Consider the following 24339-nt stretch of genomic DNA (forward strand, 5'->3'; position numbering starts at 1 on the left):
GTAATTACTCTAATTCCATGCAAGTAGCTGAATTGCCATGTCCCAGGTCATGTATGCTCATGTTCAGTTACAAATATAACTTTAAAAAATCTAATAAATACTAGACTTTTCATTGAATTTATGTTGTCATTTATATTTTCACACCAATTTTTTCAACACATTTCTAGAAATAATAGATTCATTAACCCATTTCTAATAACTGATTTATTTTATCCTTGCCATGATGACAGTAAATAATATGTGACTAGATATTTTTCAAGACACTTCTATACAGCTTAAAGTGACATTTAAAGGCTTAACTAGGTTAATTAGGTTAACTAGGCAGGTTAGGGTAATTATAGGCAAGATATTGTATAACAATGGGTTGTTCTGTAGACTATTGAAAAAAATAGCTTAAAGGGGCTAATAATTTTGACATTGAAAATGTTTTTTAAAAAAATGCTCACATTCCTCAAAACATAAATATATTTATCTCTAATTAAAAAAAATAATTGTGTAAAAATTGTGTTTACAGTAACTCATTCTTAATGTAAAACATTTTTAAAAATCAAATATTAAAACCTAACTTATTTTAGCATGATGTCCAGATCAGAAAAAGAAATTATTGAGATTGCCATGGTTTGCTTGCAATTACATTAAAACCATATTAACTTATTTAACTAAAAATTAAAAAAAAGTTTTTTTTAAACGAATAACTTATATGTATTCATAACGATAATAAAATGTATATTATTTGGTGTATAAATTTTGATTTAAGTCCATCTTGAAAAAAGATACTGTATTAAAATTGTATTAAAATCGCCAATAGGTGGCAGAAAGTCCATGTCATAATGAGCAATTCATTCAATTATTCAAGCGATCCCTTAAAACGGCCGATTCATTCAGAAACCAAGCAAAGTTGAATTGAATTGAATGATCCATTTGTAAATTTTTATATGAATTCATTAAACATTAGATTTTTTAAACTTTGTCTTATTGTATTGTTTATTTTGCAAAATCACCCGCTGGTCTCCTGTAAATATCCATACAGCAACTACTCGATACTGTAATTGATACAAAAATAATCAAGACTCACTCAACGATTTACTTAAATGTTTATTGCTGTGCTCGAAGATTACACTCCTTGGACTTAAGTTGTGTTTGGTGGGTCAGTCCAAACACAAAGAATCAAACATTTCTAATATTTATTATTTAAATAGTAAAACGACAACTCTGTGATACAATAGGCTTCACTAATAAATCCTCAACAAGCTAGACTAGGCAAGATGCTCTATACACAAGAGCCTATATTCTGTGTGCTTATACATACAATCTGATGTACAAGAAGAGACGAGAAACATTCCATTTACCAAAAAGAAAACGAAAACACAGTCATACCAAAACAAGAAAACAATAGCTTGCAAAACCTGCACACCTCAAAGAGGAGGCACATGTAGTTCAGAATGTGCTGATAAGAGGGCCGATGTTAAATAATAATAAAAAAAGCTTCATTTTAAACACAGGCCCCAAAGTTCATGTGCTCTTCGTATGGTGGTACATGTCCACCGAGGAATAAAGTATGTGTGTAAATAATATAAAGTAAATGCATGATATGATTTAAATGGTTTATATTATGTAGTTGTCTCTTTCATTTCACCATGAAGTACCAAATTCCAAAGCAAATAAACTATACTTATAAACTTTATACTAACGTATAAAATAAACGAAAGTTCCTCCGGCACTTTTGGGCAGATCAATGAGAAACATTTTTATTTTTTGAAATAAGTGAAAAACACTTTGCCTCCTTTTACCAGCCTGAATGTTGGCAAAGAATATTATAAATTCTTTGTAGACATTATATACACCTCCTCGATATTTCAGTTCTTTTGTACTGTGAGAACTCTAAGATCTACTTTGACACCTGTGGATAGAAGATCACAGTAGTTTCAAACCAGACAGTATCCAAAATATAAGTGTCAAGACCCTTTATATGCCACGACACAACGACCAAGAACTGATGCTTCAGAAAACATTACACATTGTAGGAATGTAATGATCGCTTCTTACATTCTCTGCCATAACTGCACATTTGGCTCATAAGAAACATTTGTGTAAGACTATACATTATTCCACATTAATATAACTTCATAAAATAGACCGGTGTGCTTTATAAGCTTGTCTGGGTATATGCTTTGTCATGCTTTTAAAAAATTGGTCCTCTGGTCATCCACAGTTCACTGGTAGTGTCATCCCACAATGCTTTTAGCCTTGTGCATAATGTAGAACATTTAGGCTTCAAACGTCCTAAAAAAATGACAAGAAACAAACATTGTTAAGGTGTTGCACTGTCAGAAAATCCTAAAAAGAGTACAAAAATTCTGTCATTCTTTACTTAACCTTCACTTCTTGAATCCCTATTTAAGTTTCTTTCTTCTGTTGAGCACCAAAGATATTTAGAAAAATGCTGGTAGCTGGCACCTATTGACTTTCATAGTATTTTTTTCCTTCTATGGAAGTCAATCCCAGCCAGAGTTTTTCAAAATATCTTCTTTTGTAAGAAACTCAAAATTGTTTAAAACTACATGAGGGAGAGTAAATGATCATGTTATTTTCAGTTTTGAGTGAACTAAACCTTGAAAAATGCAGAAAATATTTTTGTCTGTTTTGTCTTTTGCAGAGTAGGGTTGGATTGATAGATGATTTTTTTTACAAAGCAAGTTTGTCGACACTATTATAACGACACAGATCACTGCCTATTCATGCCAGAGTCCTGTGAAAAAAGTGATTGACAGGTGGTAATTTGTGTGTACCTTATTTTTATTTATTTATGGTTTAGCTATGGGTAAACCAAAGACCATGCGGGCCAGGTAGTTGAAACAGTAGGCTATAAAAATTTATTTGTTATGAATTAATTAGTTATTCATAAATAATTAATTTACCATTGCCTACGACAACGATTCCATCGCAATGTTTCACATTAATGTACGATGCCAAATTGGTTGACATCGCCCAACGATAATGCAGAGATGTCCAAAGTAAAGCTCCCGGGCCCAAGTTGGCCCACGCCCACTGTAACATTTGATTTGACCCACCATCCCATCTAAAAAGAGAGGGAGGAGTTTGATGGTGATGTGGTTGGGGCGATACCCTCGAAAGAGATCGTTATTTCATCCCTTGTTATTGTAATCCTTTGTTTCTTTGTTTTATTGGTGAGCTACAAAAAAGTCCACTGAAATTAAACGTTTCAATTAAATGTTGTAAATGAATCAGACTTTAAAATGTAAATACTGTCACTTAACAAAAAGTGATGGACAAGAGATGAGCAAATGAAGGCAAAGGTATGTGCAAGTTGACTAGTGTTTTCAGCAGAACTCAATTGTGGTACAGTTCATTCTAAAATATTTAAAAGGATACTGCATTAGTAAATATGATTAAAAGCAACATTTTCTAGTTATTTTTAAATTTTACAAAATAAATTAGGAAATAACAAATGTCAAATTTAATATTATACGATGTGATATATTCAGTTTGGTAAATATTGTGCTCAGATCCCTCAATAAAGTTTTTTTTTTTTTGGCCTTTTATAAGAAAAAGTTTAGGCACCCCTGGTCTTATGCCTACGCCATGTGGTGTGGACTTTAATTTTTAATAAGTCTCTTTGTATTGTTTCTCTCTCTCTCTCTATTCCTGTGTAGCTATGTTTCGAATGGATGTGGTCATGTATAACAACATCTATGAAATTCTTCTCGCTAAATACATCGCACAACTTTTTAAAACTCCATCTTATAAGGAATCAATAAGGATTGTTTTTTACTGTTGCACAACTGGCTTTTTTCTTGCATACCATTTTCTGTATTGGTAATGCGATTTGTATTAGTAATGTAATACATGTAAAGTAATTCTATAGTCTACTATACTATACTATACTATACTATACTTTACTATACTATACTATAGTTAACTATTTATGTATAGATTACCACTCCAGTATGTAAGTTATGGATATGGCTGCATGCCCAGTGTTACTTTCATATTTAAGTTTTTTATTTATGTACTAGGTCCTGCTAGAAATTTTATGTCTACACATGTAGCGGAACGACAATAGCTCAACTTGACTTGATTATCAGTTAATTAGTAATAGGTTCAGCTGTGCTGCACATAATGTTATAAGGACCACCCAGAAAACCTTTTGTGTCATCGTAGTTTTACTTTTCACAAATTTATCTGATCTTTGCCTGGATAAAAATACAGCTCTCATTTGTGATTTAGATTTAAGAAGCCTTTGAAACCCTGCAAATTTATGCTGTGTTTACTTTTTTGTGACTCTAAGCGGAGTACAGGATGAGACACCATTTTGTGTCATGTTTGTTTGTTCTTTCTATTTTGTTTAAAGAGAAAGTTCACCCATGACTGAAAAATCTGTTGTCATTTACCTCCACTTTTCATTTGTTTAACAGTTTCTTCCTTCTGCTGAACAGAAAACATGTACACACTCACTTCTATAGTGTTTGGCAATGGTTAAATGTTTTCATCTTTATTCAAATTATCTTTTGTGTTTGAAACCACGAGTGTAATTAACTAGTGATTTTTGTGTGTGCGTGTGTGTGTGTGTGTGTGTGTGTGTAAACACTTCCTTTAAGAAACCAAGGTAAGTTTGCTTGTAGTTTATTTTCTTTGATTTATACTAAAGCTTATTTGGTCAAGTGTGTCCCTGAAGAGATTCCCAAAAAGGCAATACAATTACTTTTATTGGCATCTCTCTGGTTCGATGCATTATTTTTTTTTACAGATCATCTCCCTTTCTGTTATGGCTTACCCCTAAAGGTTTTAAGGTCTTTTCATCCTTATTGAGAAATACATGTACTGGTGAAAATGAAGATGTCTTGGTGGATGTTTGAAACGGTTACTTTACAATCAAACATTTACATGCAGTCCTGTACTGTATAGATCTCCATTCTTATTTTGGTTGTCAAATACTCAAGCATGCCTAAAGACACAAATTCATCATTTTCACTCAATCATGATTTTGTAGTTTACACAGAGACAATACAAACTTTGAAACTCTTTTAGAAATGGCATCGTTTTTTTTGGAATAAAAATAAAAATATAATTTTCCATTTTAGCAGAAAGGTTATTGTGTAAACAGTTTCTCTGTCAGCACGAGTCAGTGCTTTAAACCAAATAGAAATATACTGCAAAATACATTTGTATTTTGAAATTTATGGATGGTATATATATTTATTTATATATTTTTTACTTTATGTAGTATATTATGTATAACAATTTAACTAATTACACCCAACCCTGCTCAAGATATTGAGTTTTGTACTTCACTCGCATTCCAGTAAAATATCATCACAAGGCGGGCTCTGTGATTACGGTCAATATAGGCTTTATAAAACATCATTCAAAACTGTGGAGAGTTTACACAATAATGTGTATAACCTATATATTAGTATACTGTATAGAAAGCAAAACGTTGTGCCTTCCTAAATGACAGAGCCTCTACATTCACAGAGTAACCACAGGTAAAATATGCATCTCTGCTGTTACAGCTGTCATTTAATATCAATTTAACGTTTTAGTTGGGCAGAAATGGAATGAAAATAAAATTTAATTAAACATCATAAACTGTCATTTGAGGAGTTGCCGTTGCATGCTCCATATAAGCTCTGTTACAGTGCCTAAAGAAAATCATCATATCCTGTGAAAATTACACCCTGCTTTCAAAAGACCTTCGGGATAAAGTTGTAAAAAGGCAGAGGTTAGGAGAAGGCTATAAAAAAACATTTCAAAAGGATGAAAAAGTCATTTGGAACATGATTTCACTTCAGACTGAAGGAAAAATAAAGTAATTATTTCAAAGGGGTATGATGATTATTTATAGGCACTGTATATCTGACAATGTAATAATACAGTAAATAGCCCATAACATGCTCTCACATTTTTTTGCAAATACTAATATTTAAATAAGTGGTTTTAACAACCAGATGCATTTAGGCCTATCCAGTTTAACTCGGAATGTGTCCTAGATGACTTTCTTAAGTGATTTATATCAATCTCAAATGCGTTTCAGAGGGCATTTACACCTGGTCTTTTTGCCATCGGATAGCCATCCGATCAGAAAAACAGCAAGAAGTGACAATGTCTCTGAGTGCAAAAAGTGAAGACTGAAGAGACATTGTTGTGCTCCACTTCACTTCTTTGTACAAAACATCAGCTCATTCCATGAGTCAATATGCCATTACTACGTCATTGCACACATCAGTACTTTCCAGTTTTGGCTTTCAATATGATCGAGTGTTTCTTCCAATACAATACAATTCAAATAGCTTTTGGATGAATTTGGGTGTTTACATGGAGGCTTTTCCATCTGTTTACTAGTTATTTGGTTCCATGTAAATGTAGCCAAAGTTATCTGCACAAACACTTCTCAATCTCGCAAAGGAGAAATGTTTCTAGCACACCATTGTCGTATGAACATATCCCTAGTTTAACTGAATTTACCTTGTCATGTTTTCCAAAAATCTCTGCAATTTAATCTATTAGAAAATGCTTTATCAAACTATAATAACTTATTCTTATTCTAATTGAATCTTTCAGCTGACATTGCTCCTAAATTTACTCTACTTTTTACCCCAAAATAAATAACTTTACTTTTAACTTTAACTTCGCAAATATGCCAAATTATACATGATTAATTTGGGTTTTAAACAGAACTAAATTGTGCTGGGTGGCAGCTTTGTGTACCTAACAGCAATTTAAATCTCTTTACAAGCAGCAAATGTTTAGTTTGATACTATCCTGTTGCTGGACATTACCTGTGTTTGTCCTTCCAGATTTTGAACCACTTGACAAGGTTCCTAGTGCTCTGGAGTCTTGGATGCAGGCAATACTCCTGACCTTTGAAACGCGACACATTTTCCATGGTGACACTATAAACAGATGGGAAAAAATACAGATGAGTGGATGGGTAAACAAAAAAACAAGGTGAGAACATTAGCCATTTAAGGAACACAAACAGTAATCAGTGATATAGAATTTCCTGAATCACCAAGATGCATTTTTATTATTTTATTTGTTAATGAGTATTGTTGTTTTCTACTCTGATATTTGAGTAGTTAAGGTCTAAAGGTTTTGCTGGACCTTCATTTTAAAAAAGGTGAATCGTCAAGACCACAAAAAGCTCAAATGCTCCGCTAAGCACTTGACTGGTAAACAAGTGCAAAACAGAATTCAATAGCATAACTACTTTTTGTCTATTAAGAAGATGTTTACCACATTGCTGGAGTCACTGAAGCAAACTGATCAACATTCCATCGGCCTTTATCTTGATTTTCGCTTTATTATTCACCTGTGCAGCCAAAAGGACATGTTTATTGACTCTAAACTTTCTAAACTTGCAGGAGCTCTTGTAGGACTGGAGAAGCTTCTAGAATGTTAAACTCACACTCAGAATCCAGTGCCATAAACTGCAGTGAAGGAACATTCTCAGCAGCTTTGTTTTTTGAGGTCAGAGCTCACGAATGCAAATCCAGACAAATGAGCTAAATGTCCGGGGATTATTTACCAAAAAACTTTGAATGTGACACGAACTAATGGAAAAATATAAAATTAACCTACCTTTTGGAAAAAAGTATTAGTATTGTATCTATGCAGGCCCGTAGCCAGCCTGGTGAAAGGGGTGCTTCTTTTTTTGTTTCCTAAAATATGGACATTTTTGCAGTTATTAGCCTCATTTTCTATTTAATTATGAGGTTTAAATAAGTTTTAAGTACTATTTTTTTTGCTGGATTAGCTTGTCAGATGGTCATCAACCACATTTTTTAATGTACAAAAAACATTTTCTAAAAATCTAGAAGAAAAAAATATGAGAATAATACTTATTTTATAATAGAAATTTATTACATCATATATTATTGCAATAAAAGGATGCTGTTCAAGCTTTAAAAACTAGCCTATTTTCATTTAATAGACAAACACAAACTGGCCAGCACATTTAACTTTCCTCAGTCATGCTGAAGCAAAAGCCAAAAGAGAGATTCTGCTTGGTCTTAAAGCCTTCTTCGATAGTTACTTTCACAAAATATTATGGCATAGCAGTCAAATTAGGACAAATGAGCTTGTTTATGGGACAAATTCTAGACCTTTGGACGCCGGGTATGTGTATAAACATAATTATATATAATAGAATTAGTGCCAAAATAGATGTTTTTAACAAGATATGGACTACATTTACATTATTTGTTAATAATAGTTTTTAAAATTATTTTTAAAAATCATGTAATTGTAAATTTTTTACTATTTACTAAAAATGAATGATTTTATATAATCAATTATAAATAAACATTTCTTCTAAAAACGTATGATACATTTTTTCTAACATTCAAATAAAAATATAGTTTAGTTTACAAAAAATGACAATTGGTCAGAATAACAAATATTATGTGTTGTTATTCCCAAAAATGTATTTCTTAATTCTTCAGATTAACTTTTTTTTTAAATAATGGTATTGTGTATTTAAAAGAAAAAATATATACAAATAAGATATAAAACATTTTAAACATATCCGAACACATGGCACCATTTTGTTATATAATAAAAAAACTCTAAATTATATATATTGTTAATTGGAGATTACTGTCATAAATTCAGAAAAACTGAGAATTATTTTTAAGTGGATTTTTTTTTATTTGTTTATAAAATCTTAGTTTTTGCTCTAATTTAAGCAATTCTGACTGGTTTTATTTAAAAATCTGTAGTCTGTCCTTAATCCATACATATGTATTTTTTTTAACAAAAGGCATAACTCTTCCTTTTGGGAATTAAAATGAATACTTCAAGGTCATTATAATTGTTGACTCGTTCCCAACTCTGTTGTTAGACTGCAATACCTAGTATAACCAGAAGATGGAACAGTAGTGTATGATAATGCACTGCAATAAAGGCAAGCTTTTCATAAACAGTAAACACGTTGGATCATATAGGTTTCAAGAACAGGATGCATCATCATAACAACAACACTGACCAATTTTAAGCCCGTTTTGTCAATACCACCTTCCACAATCCAAGTGAGCTATTAAATCTTTCTCGTGGAAATTCTTCTACTGGCAGCTGGTTTTACAAGGCATATAGATGATCTCAGGTGGTCATTTATGGTCATTAGCTTGTGCAAGATGGTTTCATTGGCTGATAAGATGGATTTCCAGACAGCTACAGCCTGGGTTAAACTGGTGGGGACTGGATTGAGCTGGATGACCATGCTTGACCACCTTGAGGTCAAATGACCTGGATTTTCTAGCAGGTTCTGAGGTAGACAGCCATAACGGACTGCACTGCTGTTCATAATATATCAAGAAGAGGAAGCTTAAAATCAACAAACATGCTGAAATATAGTCTCTTCTATTAAACGGCTTTTCTTATTAAATTAAGACAGACTAGTCAATTAAAATGGCCCTGTTTATAGACTGTCAATAATTATTGAGTAGTAATTATTGAGTTAAAGCTATAGGCATGATTTCCAGACCCAAATGAGAAAATGAGAGAAAAAAATAAATATATTTTTGCAACTCACAATATCATCTTTTCTTGGCAGTACGGATGTTTAGGCTTGATCTCCAGCTTTTGTACATCTATGTACCGGATCTTCGGCCCTTTTCTTGTGCATCTGCACTTATATGCTATAGGAAATGAATAAAAAGCATGGTTTAGTCTCAAGAAGAATGATGTAAGAAATAGCTGAATCTTACAAAAATAAAGAGTTTTGACATATGAATTATCCCAAACTGAAAAAAGAAAAACAAAAACAAATAAACAAAAAACAAAACAAAACAAAAACAAACAGAAAAAGAAATGAGCAATAATCAGAACAAATAAGTGTGTCTTAGATTACACATTTATTAAAAAACGTTTTTCTATGATAAAATATTGTAAATATGAAATGTCTATGCAATGTATATTTTCATTAATGATCTAAAACGTACAGCAAACAGACATATGCATTGTGTTCCCACAATTATTTAAAAAATGTTTCTTGATTATTACAACGTAGTCTACTTTTATTGGATTCAAATATCTCATTTTGTTCTTAAATATATGCATCTTTCCCTGAGATGTTTTCAGCCAGGCTGATCCATTTCCCCCTACTAGGCTTTACACTTTAGAAAACTGAGGTGACAAACGAGTTTCCAGAAAATCAACAAACAGCACAGCCACACTGGAGTGGCGATTCATTAAAGTGCCATTTGCAGTTTTGAGCCTCTTCCAGCACGCTGGTTTTGAGGCAGGTGAGCTGCTGAAAGACGTGTGACCTACATCTAATCCCTCATCAATCTTCTCGGCTCCATTCAGCATCATCTCTAAACAGCCTCTCAGGACAGAAGCCAACAAGACTCATCCAGCTACACAAAGAGCGACTATCTACTGTCACTGGCCAAGTTTTACAAAATGAACCAGATTGTCTGAGAGAAAGAGAGATGTTTGACAGTTGGACAAGCGTGAGGCTCTGTTTTTCAGCAGGAAAAGTTGATCAAACGGAAGAACAGACGTTTGTTAGGGACTAAAACTAAAACCATCTTCATTAAACCTAAAACTAACAGCAGCTAAACACATTTACCACTACATTTCTTGGGGAATTTAGCGAATAGATAAAAATAACAAACACTCACCCTCTGTGTTGAGCGAATAAATGGCGATAACCAGCAAAAATAAAGCGGCCGTACTACAGCGATTCATCCCCAATAGTTTGTTGACAAACTCCTGTAGCCTCCGGTCTGTTTTGTACCACTCAAATCCAATAATGGAGATCCTCAAACAGTGTCGGTTTGATGATAAACTCTGTTTCTGCCTCTGTGATGTCAGTAGCAGGTTGAATGTGCTCCGCGACACGTCACACGCGCTCTCGGACTCTCCTCAATCTCGAGCGGAGCTTCTATAAACGCGCGCTCGAGCGCCTCATTGATATGCAGAGCCCGCCGACGAATTAACTGTGGCCGCGTCTCCAATCCGAGCGAGTCGCCTTCCTAGACAGCAGATTTAAGTCGCGAGGACGGAGTCGAGGCTGAATAGACAGGCGGCTCTCTATGTTTTGATACACGGGCTACGTCTATAGCCTCAGAAAATCAGATGAAATTGAGTTAAAAAGTTTATATGGAGAGTCTGTGGGTTGTCAAGGGAGATAATTGCATTGGCTTTCTTGGCTTTTGTTGAAGTCTCACTTAATTTGTTCTCCTTGATTCTTGCCCATGAATAAAGGCTCACTTTAGCAGGCTTTCTTTAACTAAACCTTTACAAACTGAAGCTAGGGACATCATCTTTCCTAAAAAAGAGTTTATAACTAAATAGCCCACAAAACATTTAGGCAAATTAGGCATTTTAAATGTCTGTTCAGGCCAGCCAGCCTATTGAAAGGGGTGGTTCTTTTTTCTTTAAAAATGAAGAAGTGTAATTTTTTAGTCAAGTATGAGCTTTAAATATTGCACTTTAGTGATTTTTAAGCAATAAACTTTGGTTGATGAGATTAGCCACACTCTTTGATACCAAACATATTACACCATAACAATACTGTTATACTAAGAAGTATATATATATTTACAAATGTTCATTTAAACAGTCAGTTATTACAGTTTTCTAAATAATGTTATGAGATTAGCATTTTAAATAAAACATAGGAATAAAATAGTAAAATAGGGAAAACCTAGTTGCCTAAAAGGCAAATAACAAACTGGTCAGCTCATTCAACTTTCTTCTTTTAACTTTTCCAGTTGAATAATTAAAAACTAACCTTGTCTTAAAGCCTTCTTCTATCAGTTGTTTTTACAATTCATTAGTGGTCGAACATAGGACAAATGAGCCCATATATGGGCCAAATTAAAAGTTTAAAGTTCTTTAAAGCTTTACTAACATCCCAAAATATCTTAACCCTAACACTAATGCAAATATATTGTATATTGTTTACAATCTGATGTGTTTTCAACAAAGAACAGGCAACTCAAAAGACCCACAGTTAGCAAAGACAAGTTGCTGTTGTGATACCACATTCTGTAAAACAAACAAAATATTAGAATCTTATCTGTAAGATAATAAAAACAATATGCCAGCACTAAAATCAGAATAGCACTACATCAATCTGCAAAACAAAAGAATATTTTAGATGAATAATGGCAAAAATACAAACATTGTGCATAAAGAAAGCAACAATACATAACATTCTTCATCAATATGTGGCTCTTTTTGGATTCTCGGATGCTATAGAAATTAAAAATGTAAAACAGGAAATACGTCGGGGCGATTGTTTTTGTTTACATCCCTCAAAATGGTCTCTAACAAACAGCATGGAAATAAATTGAATCATTTGTAAACTGTAACACTAATAAAATATCTTTCATAAACACATGTGTTGGTTTCTTATAAAGTTTATATGTAATATAATGAATAGCATTTGTAGGTGTTAATACAATAAGAAATTTGTCAATTTTTAAGCCGTTAAAGACAAAATTAATTAATGATGAATTCAAGTCCTATTGTAACAAGGATGTTTAGCATAACTTTATTTTAAAGACAGATCAGGCATATTTTGAAGATGCAAATCTTTTATTTGCATATTAAGACATGCAAAGGGAGTTTGTATTGTATGTGTTAGAAAGGCTCATTCGGGGAGCTACCCAGTTTATTAGCTTATGTTGCTCACTGGCTATTTACTTCCATAGATGATACTATAATTATGGGTCTTCAATCTGTGTCACCTTTTTAAAATTTGTGTGTCACATTGTCAAATAGACCTACCTATTGTTGTGTGCACTGGCTGCGCAGTGTTTGCCGGTAAATGATACCCCTGAGAAGACTGCTTCTGGTTTTCTCCTCATGCATGGATTATTGAAGGGCAAGAGGCAAACCATCTGAGGATCTATGTGTGCGGACGAGAGCCTCGTCCCAGCTGTCATCAGCCTTGCCTCAGTCCATTTCATGACTGTCTGTGGCCGATCCAAAGGTCCTGGAGAACTGAAAAGCATGAAAATCATATGTGAAGCTGCCCTTCATTCTGCTTGACTGGATGTAGAAGAAACGTAATGGTAACAGACAAGATTGATGGCCCTCTTTAACCCAAATCAACTAAAATCACAAAGTGCATTTATGTTGTCAGTCAAACCGAAAACACAGGCAGCTATATCTATTTTATATTGGTAATGTCATAAAGAGATTTCTAAGTAAATATCTATGTGGGTGAACTGAGATTTGCAAAAGCATTTAAAACCAAGTTTTTAAGCTAAATTTATTATTGGTAAATTCACTGAACAATGTGCAAACATATTATGGCAGGCAGCATGTGAAAATCTGGTTCATTTCATAGAAATAAGTTTTTAAAATCAACCTGAAATTCATCTGGAATTAAAGAAATTTTTTAAATAAAATAAACTATTTAATACATTCACAAATATATATATTTTTAAGTTGATGTGAAGGTCAAAAGATGAGATGTCCCATTATGATGTTGCCTCATATACAGTACATAAAAAGCACATGAAATTCAAATATCGAATGATTTGGTTATATTTCAAATTATTAAAAATGTTGTCGGGAAACAAATGATTAAAACTAGTACATAAAAGCATTGGCAACATATAAACATTGAAAATTGCAAGTAATTGTCTTTGATCCTTAAATAGAGCTTTTTAATATGTCAGAAAATGATTCTTGCTCTAAATATGTCTGATGAGCTTTGTTGATACATAAACTATCATTATAGTCAATGACATTTTATGTCATTCTGTAATTCATGCCAAAAGTATGATGGTCATTATTTTTTGCTCAAAAAACAAACATACAATTAAAAAGAACACATTTTAAAGAAAATAAAAGCGGTATCATTTTTTTTTTTGATACTTTAAGACTATATTTTCTTGGACCCATACTGTTAAAGTCAGAATTATTAGCCGCCTTTGATTTTTTTTCTTTTTTTTAATTTTCCCAAATGATGTTTAACAGAGCAAGGACATTTTTACAGTATGTTTGATAATTTTTATTCTTTTGGAGAAAGTCTTATTTGTTTTCTTTTGGCTAAACAAAAAGCAGTTTTTAATAAAAAAACATTTTAAGGTCAAAATTAAAAGCCTCTTTAAGCTATATATTTTTGGATAGTAGCTATATATTTTTGGATAGTTTGGACCATCATTGTACAAAAATTTGCCTAGTTACCCTAACCTGCCCAGATAATCTCATTAACCTATTTAAGCCTTAAATATCACTTTAAGCAATAGAGAAGTGTCTTGAAAAATATCTAGTAAAATATTGTTTACTGTCATCATGGCAAAGAGAAAATAATCAGTTATTAGAAATGAGTTATTAGAACTATTATGTTTAGAAATGTGTTGAAAAAAATCTCTCCGTTCACCAGAAACTAGGGAAAAAATAAACAGGGGGGCGAATAATTCTGATTTCAACTGTATACTGCTTTATCATAACATGTAAACTACATGCTGTAACTAAAATGAGCCATTTCATATTTTAGCAATCCTATTCATTTGGCATTAGTATCCAAATATGTCTGATGCTATATTAAGCAGATCTAACCAATCACAAATAAGCAATAAAACATTGTAGCTGGTTAATATTTCTATATGCAGTAGACTAAACAACAATCAGGTTCTCTAAATAAGGAGGCACCGTGCACACTGAAAGGTTTGCAGTGGTAAATCAGTTGGTGAACTAAAATAAACATCCCCATTTCTCGTGGATTAAATCTGATACTTTAACGCTGTCCAAGCCACCTGCTGAATCTAATGCAAAACACCGTCCACCAATCACTACCTCACCTTCCACCAGGTATGTGAAAGGACCTGACTGACCCTGCAACAATGCAATGCTCATTCCAGGCAGGCATATTGGAGCAATTACTATTGGTATGCTTATAAAACCTGTCTAGACCTAAGGCCATTTTTGGCATATGGTCCTTCTTCCTTCTATTTGAAAAATGTTTGTTTGCAACAGCGATCCGAGAGGGGATTCAGAGGGATTGATGATATTTAACAAAGTTAATAATGAATGCAGCAGTGTCTCGGTTGTCATACAGTTGAAGTCAAAATTATTAGCCCTCCTGGGAATAGTTTTTCTTTTTCAAATATTTCCCAAATGATGTTTAACAGAGCAAAAATTTTATTTTTTATTTTTTACAGTATTTCCTTTCATATTTTTTTTTCTTGAGAAAGTCTTATGTATTTTATTTCAGCTAAAATAAAAGCAGTTTTCATTAAAAAAAAACATTTTAAGGTCAATATTATTAGCCCCCTTAAGAAATGTTTTGTATTGGTTAAAGACCAAACCACTGTTATACCATGATTTGCCTAATTACCCTAACTTAGTTAACCTAAGCTTTTAAAGTGCACTTTAAGCTGAATACTAGTATCGTGGACCATATCTGCTAAAATAATATGTATTGTTGTCATGGCAAAGATAAAATAAATCAGTTATTAGAAATGAGTTATTAAAACTATCATGTTTAGAAATGTGTTGAAAAAAATCTTGTCAGAAATTGTGGAAAAAAATATTGAGGGGGCTAATAGTGTAGGAGGGCTAATAATTCTGACGTCAACTGAAAATAAAGATGCATATACCAGGGGCTCTGGTGGATCCCAAGTCTGTTCTGAAAAGTTGAGGACAGCAAGGAAAAATACAACTAAACATATAATTGTGTAGAACAGCAAAACAAACAGGCTTAACAACTCTTAATCACTTTCTATATTGTATATAATCATCCATTCAAATGCTACAGTGTTTAGGCACGTACTGATCTGTCACTTGATAGAAATAAGACAGATTAGTCAGATTGCATGCCATGCCCTCATCTTAAAAAAACACAACAGCAACAAACAAACAAACAAACAAACAAACAAACATAAAATCCAGAATAGAAAACTGTAAAAAATGCAATGACAAAAGGTTGACAACAATTAGCTTTGTTCATTCATTCATTCATTCATTCATTCATTCATTCATTCATTCATTCATTCATTCATTTTCTTTTCAGATTAGTCCCTTTATTAATCTGCAGTCGCCACAACAGAATGAACCACCAACTTATCCAGCACATGCTTTATGCAGCAGATGCCCTTCTAGCTGCAACCCATCACTGGGAAACATCCATACACACTCATTCACACACATACACTACGGACAAATTTAGCCTACCCAATTCACCTGTACAAGTTTTTGGACTGTGGGGGAAACCTAAGCACAGGGAGGAAACCCACACAAACACAGGGAGAACATGCAAACTCCACACATGAATGCCAACTGACCCAGACGAGGCTCGAACCAGCGACCTTCTTGCTGTGAGGTGTACATGCTACCCACTGTGCCACTGTGACGTCTGCAGTTATAATACGAATACCTTTAATATTTTTTTAAAATATGTGCATATATTTATTCATTTTCTTTTTGGCTGATTCTCTTTATTAATCTGGGGTTGCCACAGTGGAATGAACCGCCAACTTATCCAGCAAGTTTTTATGCAGCAGATGCCCTTCCAGCCACAATCCATCTCTGGGAAACATCCACACACACATTCACACATACACTACGGACAATTTAGCCTAGCCAATTCACCTGTACCACATGCACGGAGGATCCCCGCATGTCGGACATCCCCGCATGTCTTTGGACTGTGGGGGAAACCGGAGCACCCAGAGAAAACCCACGCGAACGCAGGGTTTCACACAGAAACGCCAACTGAGCCGAGAATAGAACCAGTGACCCAGCGACCTTCTTACTGTGAGGCGACAGCACTACCTACCGCGCCACTCATCGCCTTTGTTCAAACATATTAGATATAATTATATTTAGATATGGCTATGTATAAACATATATACAATTATAGTTAATAAACAGCTAATATATCTGAACGCATTAGTTAACAAAAAATTGTCATATGTATAGTTGACTTTAGTCAGAATTATTAGCTCCTCTGAATAATTAGCCCCGTTTATTTTTTCCCCAATTTCTTTTTAATGGAGAGAAGATTTTTTCAACACATTTCTAAACATAATAGTTTTAATAACTCATTTCTAACAACTGATTTATTTTCTCTTTGCCATGATGACAGTAAATAATATTTTACTAGATATTTTTCAAGACATTTCTATACAGCTTAAAGTGACATTTAAATGCTCAACTAGGTTAATTAGGCAGGTTAGGGTAATTAAGGGCAAATAACGATGGTTTGTTCTGTATAGGAAAAAAATTAGCTTAAAGGGGCTAATAATATTGACCTTAAAATTGTTCATAAAAAATAAAAAATAACTTTATTTTCTAGGCAAAATAAAACAAATAAGACTTTCTCCAGAAGAAAAAATATTATCAGACATACTGTGAAAATTTTCTTGCTCCGTTTATTATCATTTGGCAAAAAAAAAATAAAAAAAATAAATAAATAAAATTCTGACTTCAACTTTAAATGGTCATATGGGACTTCAAATTATAAATTTTTTACTTCTTTCTTTTGTCATTTAAATGTGTTATTCTTCATTCGGTGTGGAAAACAAATGAATCTCACATTTATTTCTTCCTGGGATGGATGGAAAAATACAACAGCTGAAAATCCTGCCTTAGTCAGTATACTTAAAGACCAGCTATAAAGTGTTTATCTATGTGTCAGTGATTATGCACACATTTTATATTTATGCTTTTTTATTCAAATCAACCATCAATTCAAAGGTTAAATCACTAATAACTAAATGAGTAGGCCCCAACAGAATCTGCACGCACAGAATTCCGCAGATTTTTATCCTATGATTGATTCTGTTTAATTATTTGTGTAAATGTGTGTAAATTTATATTTATTCAATTTTTTAAATTATTCTAAATGAATTATATGAAAATGTTCATATAATTTATTAAACAAAACAGTTTGTAAAGTAATATTTTTTCTTTTTTAGTAGATATATTAAGACTTGCTTTGTTTACCAAACAAAGTGGATCTAATTGTGTTTGCATTGTAAACATTAAATGCAAGTTAAAAAGGTATTACTTTTTAGTTCATATATTAAGGTTTTAGTTATGATACTCACAAAATAAGTCTGCATGAATCTGCAAATTTTTAACACAATTCTGCGCAGAAATAGCAAAAAATGTCCACAGATTCCATCTGGCCCTACAAATGAGTTAAAGTACAGCAAGCATTTGTTATTGAAACAGTTATTTTGAAGTTCTGCAGTTTTGCTTGTGATTACAAACAAAAAAATTTTTAAATATTTTTTGGTTTCATAATTGGACAGTATATGTATTGATGGGAAATGAAATTGAAAAGAGAGATCAGGGGATAGGATGGGGAAAGGGACTCGGGATGCCCACAGTACAATTCCACTATATTTCTGTCCAATATCGGCACCAACTATAATGTGAAATCTAAAATGACCACAAAAATAAATAAATCAACAAAAGACATCATTCTTTTAACTGAGTAACTTTTGTAATGTTAACATATTTTTTATAAGTCATTAGCTACTACATGTCACAAATCTTGAGTTCTGTGATTGGTTTAAATTATGTGTACTGTTCTGAGTAAAAACCTATACAGATCCAAACAAATCATTGTAGAGATTACCAGTAAAATGCCTTTGACTGTAAGCTATAGCGTGACTGTATGTGAAAGCATTTTTAAACTGTTTTATGTTACCACCCATAAAGACCTATTCTACTTCATTGCTGTTCTTTCATTGACTAGTGCATTAAGACAAACCTCTATCTCTTTGCTGCATTAGGTTGTAGTGTATCGGCCTGTGATGTTAAACAATATTTCTTCAGTTGCTCTAAAGATTTTTACTGTAGTATTTTCAATGCAGTAAATATCAGCACAGAATCTCAGGTGTTAAAAGGGAAGCACCATGACATGACAACATGTAAATCAGCACATCAACAAGAATCAGAGCGGCTCCTTTTTTACTTGATCAGGCATGCCTGAGCAAATTGCTCCCGAAGAAGGGTGGTGTTTGTAATTGCATGTAATGATTTTAAGTCAAGTTAGCCAATGGCCAGCGGGCTGTCAGCTTCTTCGCGTATACTTGCCCCGTGATAGAACACGTTGGATAATCCCAGCACAGAATTTCACAGATACTGCACAGTAGAACTAGCAATCTAAAAGTCATGGAGGAATCAGAGGAATGCTTGCTTTAAATTACACGGAAAGCCTGCATAAGACCTAAACAGGGAGGCTCAGAAGATGCATTTGACTTTCAGTGTCACAAATAATTTGACTTCATAACAGTTTATTTTGGGAAGAGAATAATTGTTCCCACACTGACATATAAACAAGCAGTAGTACATACCAGAACTGACCTGTTCAGCATTGCACAAGCCGAGACATAAGACGCGTCCAGCCAAGTTTCTGTACACCTCCTTCAATCTCTATTTCTCTTCAAGAGCAGGCCTTTAGTGAGTAAATAAACATAAGGAGAACACTAATGACTGTTAGTGTTATATAACACTGTCTTTGGAGCTTCTGATCTATTCATCTCATATCTGTGGTGGATTCAACATTTTGCTGAGACTTTTAAGTTTGCTGTTCTGCTTACATAAGTTTCTTTACCACAGACCAAGTCTAAAAATGCATTGCAGAATTTTCAGATACAGGATAAGCAGTGTTTGACATGGCTTTAATATGATTTGTTCATGAAGCCAACTAAATTGATACAAAAACCCTGTGATAATAACACATAATACACTGTTATACAAGTCAGTCTGGTTAAAATAATAATGGGATGTTGCACGCTAGAAAAATAATCTTCATTTATAGAAAATGTTTGACATGTTGCATACTGCAATACATCTATTTAAATAAGACAAAAGCACTATATGACTCCAAATAAAGAATTTAACCTAACAAAACAAGTTACAATGGCTTGAAAGGTTACAGAGGAAGAAGACATGATTTTAATATATAATTGTGCAGGAGTATCAAATTCACAGATCCATTGCCTCTGGGAAGCAACAGAGAAATCATAATCACCTTTAAACTTTAATCAGGACCGTGAAGTCGACAGAAGTAATTGCTTTGAAGATTTATGACAGCCAGAGGTGTAATGATGGAAAAGGTTGGAAATAAAAAGTGACAGCAAATCTTTTAGAGCTTCAGATCGACACACACACACCTCACTCACACACACACACGCACGCACACACACACACACACACACAAACAAAATCTTATTAAATGAATAAGGACAGGCCAGTTTTTGAAAATAATTTTTCCTATTATTAATGCCAGAAATGTGTACAATGTGTCATCTGCATGGCGAAATTAAGACGAAGGACAAATTCTTGTTAACTGTGTATACACTATCTGACAAAAGTCTTGTTGCCTATCCCTGTTGTGAGAGCAACAAATAAAAACTTGATGTCTAGTAAAGGAAAAGTGGGAGAAGGTGGATTTTTTAGATAAATCATCTGCTGAACTGCATCCCAATAATCACAAATACTGCAGAAGATACTGGAAATCACATGGATCCAAGATTCTCACAGAAATCAGTCATGTTTGGTGATGGAAAAATCATGGTTTGGGCATGACTTTATGTTCTATACTGTACATTATTTCTGTTAAGTGACAAGACTTTTGTCCAAGCAAAGTCAAGGCACGATCATATTTTATTTAGGTAAAGTAAGCATAATCTCGAGGCCTTTGCTTTTCATATAAGCCACCTCTGATACCAAATGATCAACTAGAAGTGAAGTTATTATTTGTTGTTCCTAAAACTTGGATATGCGACAAGTCTTTTGTCAGGTAGTGTAGATCATTAAATGAAATGTTTTAATTCAGAAGTAGTCCTGGGGTAAATGATAGCTTATATATTTTTTATAATTAATTTTAACTGAGATGAGAAACTTTGTCAAAACAATAATTAGTGAGTCAATTTATACAAATAGAAAAAAGAAAAGAGTCCAATATCAAGCCCTGCAGAACCCTGAAGGTTATTTACAACAAAATAGAAAGGCATTTTCTGATCCAAGAAGAAAATATGTTAATCTTTAGGGAAAAAACAAAATTACTTTTCAACAGTGGTTTCTTCAGAAAACTGAAAATGTAAATATTTGAAAACCTAACAAAACCAACTCCTTGCTATTCTTTTGACACACATTCAAAATACTTTTCTATAAAATATGCGTTCTCATTAATGACCTTTTGTGCACCATAATCCATTAGCCAGAGCACATTACATGGTGTAAGAAATTTGTGTTTTGTCCAAATCTGGCTGAAGAGTGAAGCACACCACTCACACCAAGAGCTCTCTGCTGTTTTTCTGAGCTTGATTGCTCTGTTGGAGCCAGTCGGTTTATTTAACTGAGTGAGACTGATGTAATGCACCAGCACTTCATGATAAACTGATGTCTTTTTAAAAACCTTCTGTCCAAACATCACATGCCATACCCATCAAACCTGCCAAAGCAGGGAACACATTTGATGGCCTTTGCCAGAGGCAGGAGTATCAGCGCAGGGCTGCGGTTTAATCCAGATTGCATGTGTCATGAGCTTAGTATGGTTCTTGGGAAAATAAAGCCTGGCTGATTTTAGCTGTCAGAGAGTGCAGCCCAGAAAATCATCCCTTCACAGTGTAAATAAACAGCAGTTAAATAACCTGATTAATCCCACAAGGCCTAGCACATTCTCTTTCTCTTTCGCTCGCACACACACAGCTGATTTTTTTTTCTTCTTAAAACTCAAAACATTTAGCAGAATCAAGCCTTGAAATATTTAGAATTTGGGTCCATCTATCATTTTAAAGATCAGGTATAATGTACTATCTTTAAATAAGAGTAAGTCAACATTTCTTCCCTTTCTTCTCTTCTAGAATATATTAAAGAATGCTGGTAACCCCACAACTTTAAAGAGTCATTTTGCGATTCATTACTGGAGTTTGAAAGTTGATTTTAACAAGTGAATTGTAACCTTGACAACAGTTGGTCAGAAGATCAAATGTTTTTACAAATATTTCCATTTGTTATTACTGAAATCTGCATCATTATAATTTTGACTTTTCACTCATCTGAAGATAAAACATTGGTATTGTGGTGTCAAAAAATATACATGAAAGAAATATGTCTGAATGCATTTGACCTTTTTGTTATTCTGCAAAAGAATTCATTGTAAATTTCAAAGAAATGTCAGCTAAGAACTTTCTTTTCAGCTTAGTCGCTTTATTAATCCAGGGTCGCCACAGCAGAATGAACCACCAACTTATCCAGCACATGTTTTTCGCAGCGGATGCCCTTTCAGCTGCAACCCATCACTGGGAAACATCCATACACATTCATTCATACTCTTACAATATGGACAACTTAGCCTACCCAATTCACCTGTACCGCATGTCTTTGGGCTGTGGGGGAAACCAGAGCACTTGGAGGAAGTGCATGTTTGCATGTTCTCACTTGGGGAGAACATGGGGAGAACATCCAAACTCCACACATAAATGCCAACTGACCGAGCCCAGGGTCAAACCAGCGACCTTCTAGCTGTGAGGCGACAGCACTACATACTGTGCCACTGCGTCGCCCAGCTAAGAATTAAAATGTAATAAATAAATGTAGTAAACAAAAAATTTTCAAGATCTCTTTTTTTTTTTTAGCTGTAGCTTTGCAGCAGCTTGGTGGTGAGCGTTGTTTTATTGATTTTCATTTCTTTAGTGTTCAAAATGGACAAAACTTATTTAATAGTTTCAAATAAAAATGTCCTAAATGCATAACATCAAATGTTAGCTTTCCATTTATCATTAAAAAATAACTATAATTTAAATATAGGGAAGTCTAGAATCGATCACGTGATTGCTGATTATGCGATTTTAGATTCAATCGGAATCGGACGTTCGGACTCGAACTCGAGAATACATATATATATTCTCATTATTTTCGAACACATCTATAGTTATGCGGTGACACAGAGTTAGTTAGTTGGGATTGTCTGCCGGTATTTTAAGTTGAGGTGCTATTTGTTTCCTCCAAACATAACGCCTGAGATTCACTCCAAATAGTTAAATTTTAGTCTCATCTGACCAGAGAATTTAGTTTCTTATGGTCTGAGAGTTCTTTAGATGCCTTTTGGCAAATTCCTAATGGGGAGTGGCTTCTGTTTGGTCACAGGCCTCCACTTACAAACCTCCAAACATCTTCCACTTACAGATGATGGAGACCACTGTGCCTTACTGAATGAGCACTGTGCTGCGTCCGACAGATTGCACTATCATGTTTTTCTCTTCTTCTTCATTCTTTTATATCACATTTTACCTGTTTTTATGTTTTGTTTTGTTTTTACGCATTTTTATTATTTGTTTTTATTTTTATTTTACTTGTTTCTTTTATTCTTGTTTATGTAAAGCACTTTGAATTGCCATTGTGTATGAAATGTGCTATATAAATAAACTTGCCTTGCCTTGCCTTGCCTTATTGGAACTTTCAGAGCAGCAGAATTCTTTTCAGTAACCTTCCCCAGCCTTGTGCCTCAAGACAATTCTTTATTCAATACTTTTGTCCATATGACTGATGATTTTCAGGTTTTTTAATTTGTAATAAAATTGCAACAATTTCAAAAATCTTTTTTTTTTCACATTGTCATTATGGGGTATTGTGTGTAGAATTTTGAGGAAATAAATGAATTTAATGAATTTTGGTATAAGGGTGTAACATAAAACAATGTGGAAAAAGTCAAGTGCTATGAATACTTTCCGGATGCACTGTGGATCCAAAGAGACTTACCTGCATTAAAACTAAATGCATTGTTTATGTACTGTGGAGAACAAAGAAACTGAGGACATGCCGCTATTTTAGCAAGCCGGTAACTGTAAATAGAATATGGGTCACTCTGACATTTTGTTTTAAAGCCTTTATAAGACAACAAAAGAGTAACGTGACTAAAGTCTTAAATACTTAAAGTGATATGTAAAAGGATATCCATCACATCCTCCCTATGTAAGGTATATAACTCAAAGAGAATGTGCTGCCATCCATAAATTGCTATGCGGTGATGACATGTGCGGTTAAGAGTTAAAATCTTCCACTGGTTTCTGCCCTCCCTTGAGCTTTCTTTGACAATATACACGTTTTTTGTTGTTTTCCAGTCTCATCTTCATTCTGTGTTTAATCTGAGATCTCAATAGTTGTATTTATAAGGGCAGGTAAAAACTACACCCCAGTATGAGAACCCAGAGCTGTGCATTTTGATCGCGCAGAAGAAGCAGGCACCTTCCTTTAAGCTAGGGGCTCAACCTTGGCTGGGAAGTTGAACTGGTAATGGGCAGCCAATCCAGCATCTTAGCAACTGCCATTGACCTGCTGCGGAAACTATGTGTGAATGAGGCACAAGTCCTGAGACAAGTTTGCACCCAG

General features: G+C 33.7%; 1 protein-coding gene and 1 long non-coding RNA gene across 5 annotated transcripts in view; both read right to left on the minus strand.

The window, feature by feature from the left end:
- Window positions 1–1086: 1086 nt before the first annotated feature.
- On the minus strand, window positions 1087–10957 carry cxcl14 (chemokine (C-X-C motif) ligand 14). The gene is given in 4 exon segments (NM_131627.1): window positions 1087–2283; window positions 6801–6914; window positions 9554–9659; window positions 10647–10957. Coding segments are annotated over 4 exon segments (303 nt in total). The 5' UTR covers window positions 10714–10957; the 3' UTR covers window positions 1087–2267.
- Window positions 10958–12762: 1805 nt separating this feature from the next.
- LOC137490493 (uncharacterized) overlaps window positions 12763–24339 on the minus strand; it is a 75303-nt gene continuing 63726 nt past the window's right edge. For 2 of the 4 annotated variants that reach the window (XR_012389745.1, XR_012389744.1), the window contains 2 exons: window positions 19306–19396; window positions 12763–12978 (listed from right to left, as the gene is read on the minus strand). This is a non-coding gene — a long non-coding RNA (uncharacterized lncRNA). The remainder of the gene's footprint in view (window positions 12979–19305; window positions 19397–24339) is intronic. The other 2 variants (XR_011010013.2, XR_012389746.1) reach the window with 1 other exon arrangement.

This window comes from Danio rerio, chromosome 14, assembly GCF_049306965.1.
Source record: "Danio rerio strain Tuebingen ecotype United States chromosome 14, GRCz12tu, whole genome shotgun sequence".
Classification (NCBI taxonomy): Eukaryota; Metazoa; Chordata; class Actinopteri; order Cypriniformes; family Danionidae; genus Danio; species Danio rerio.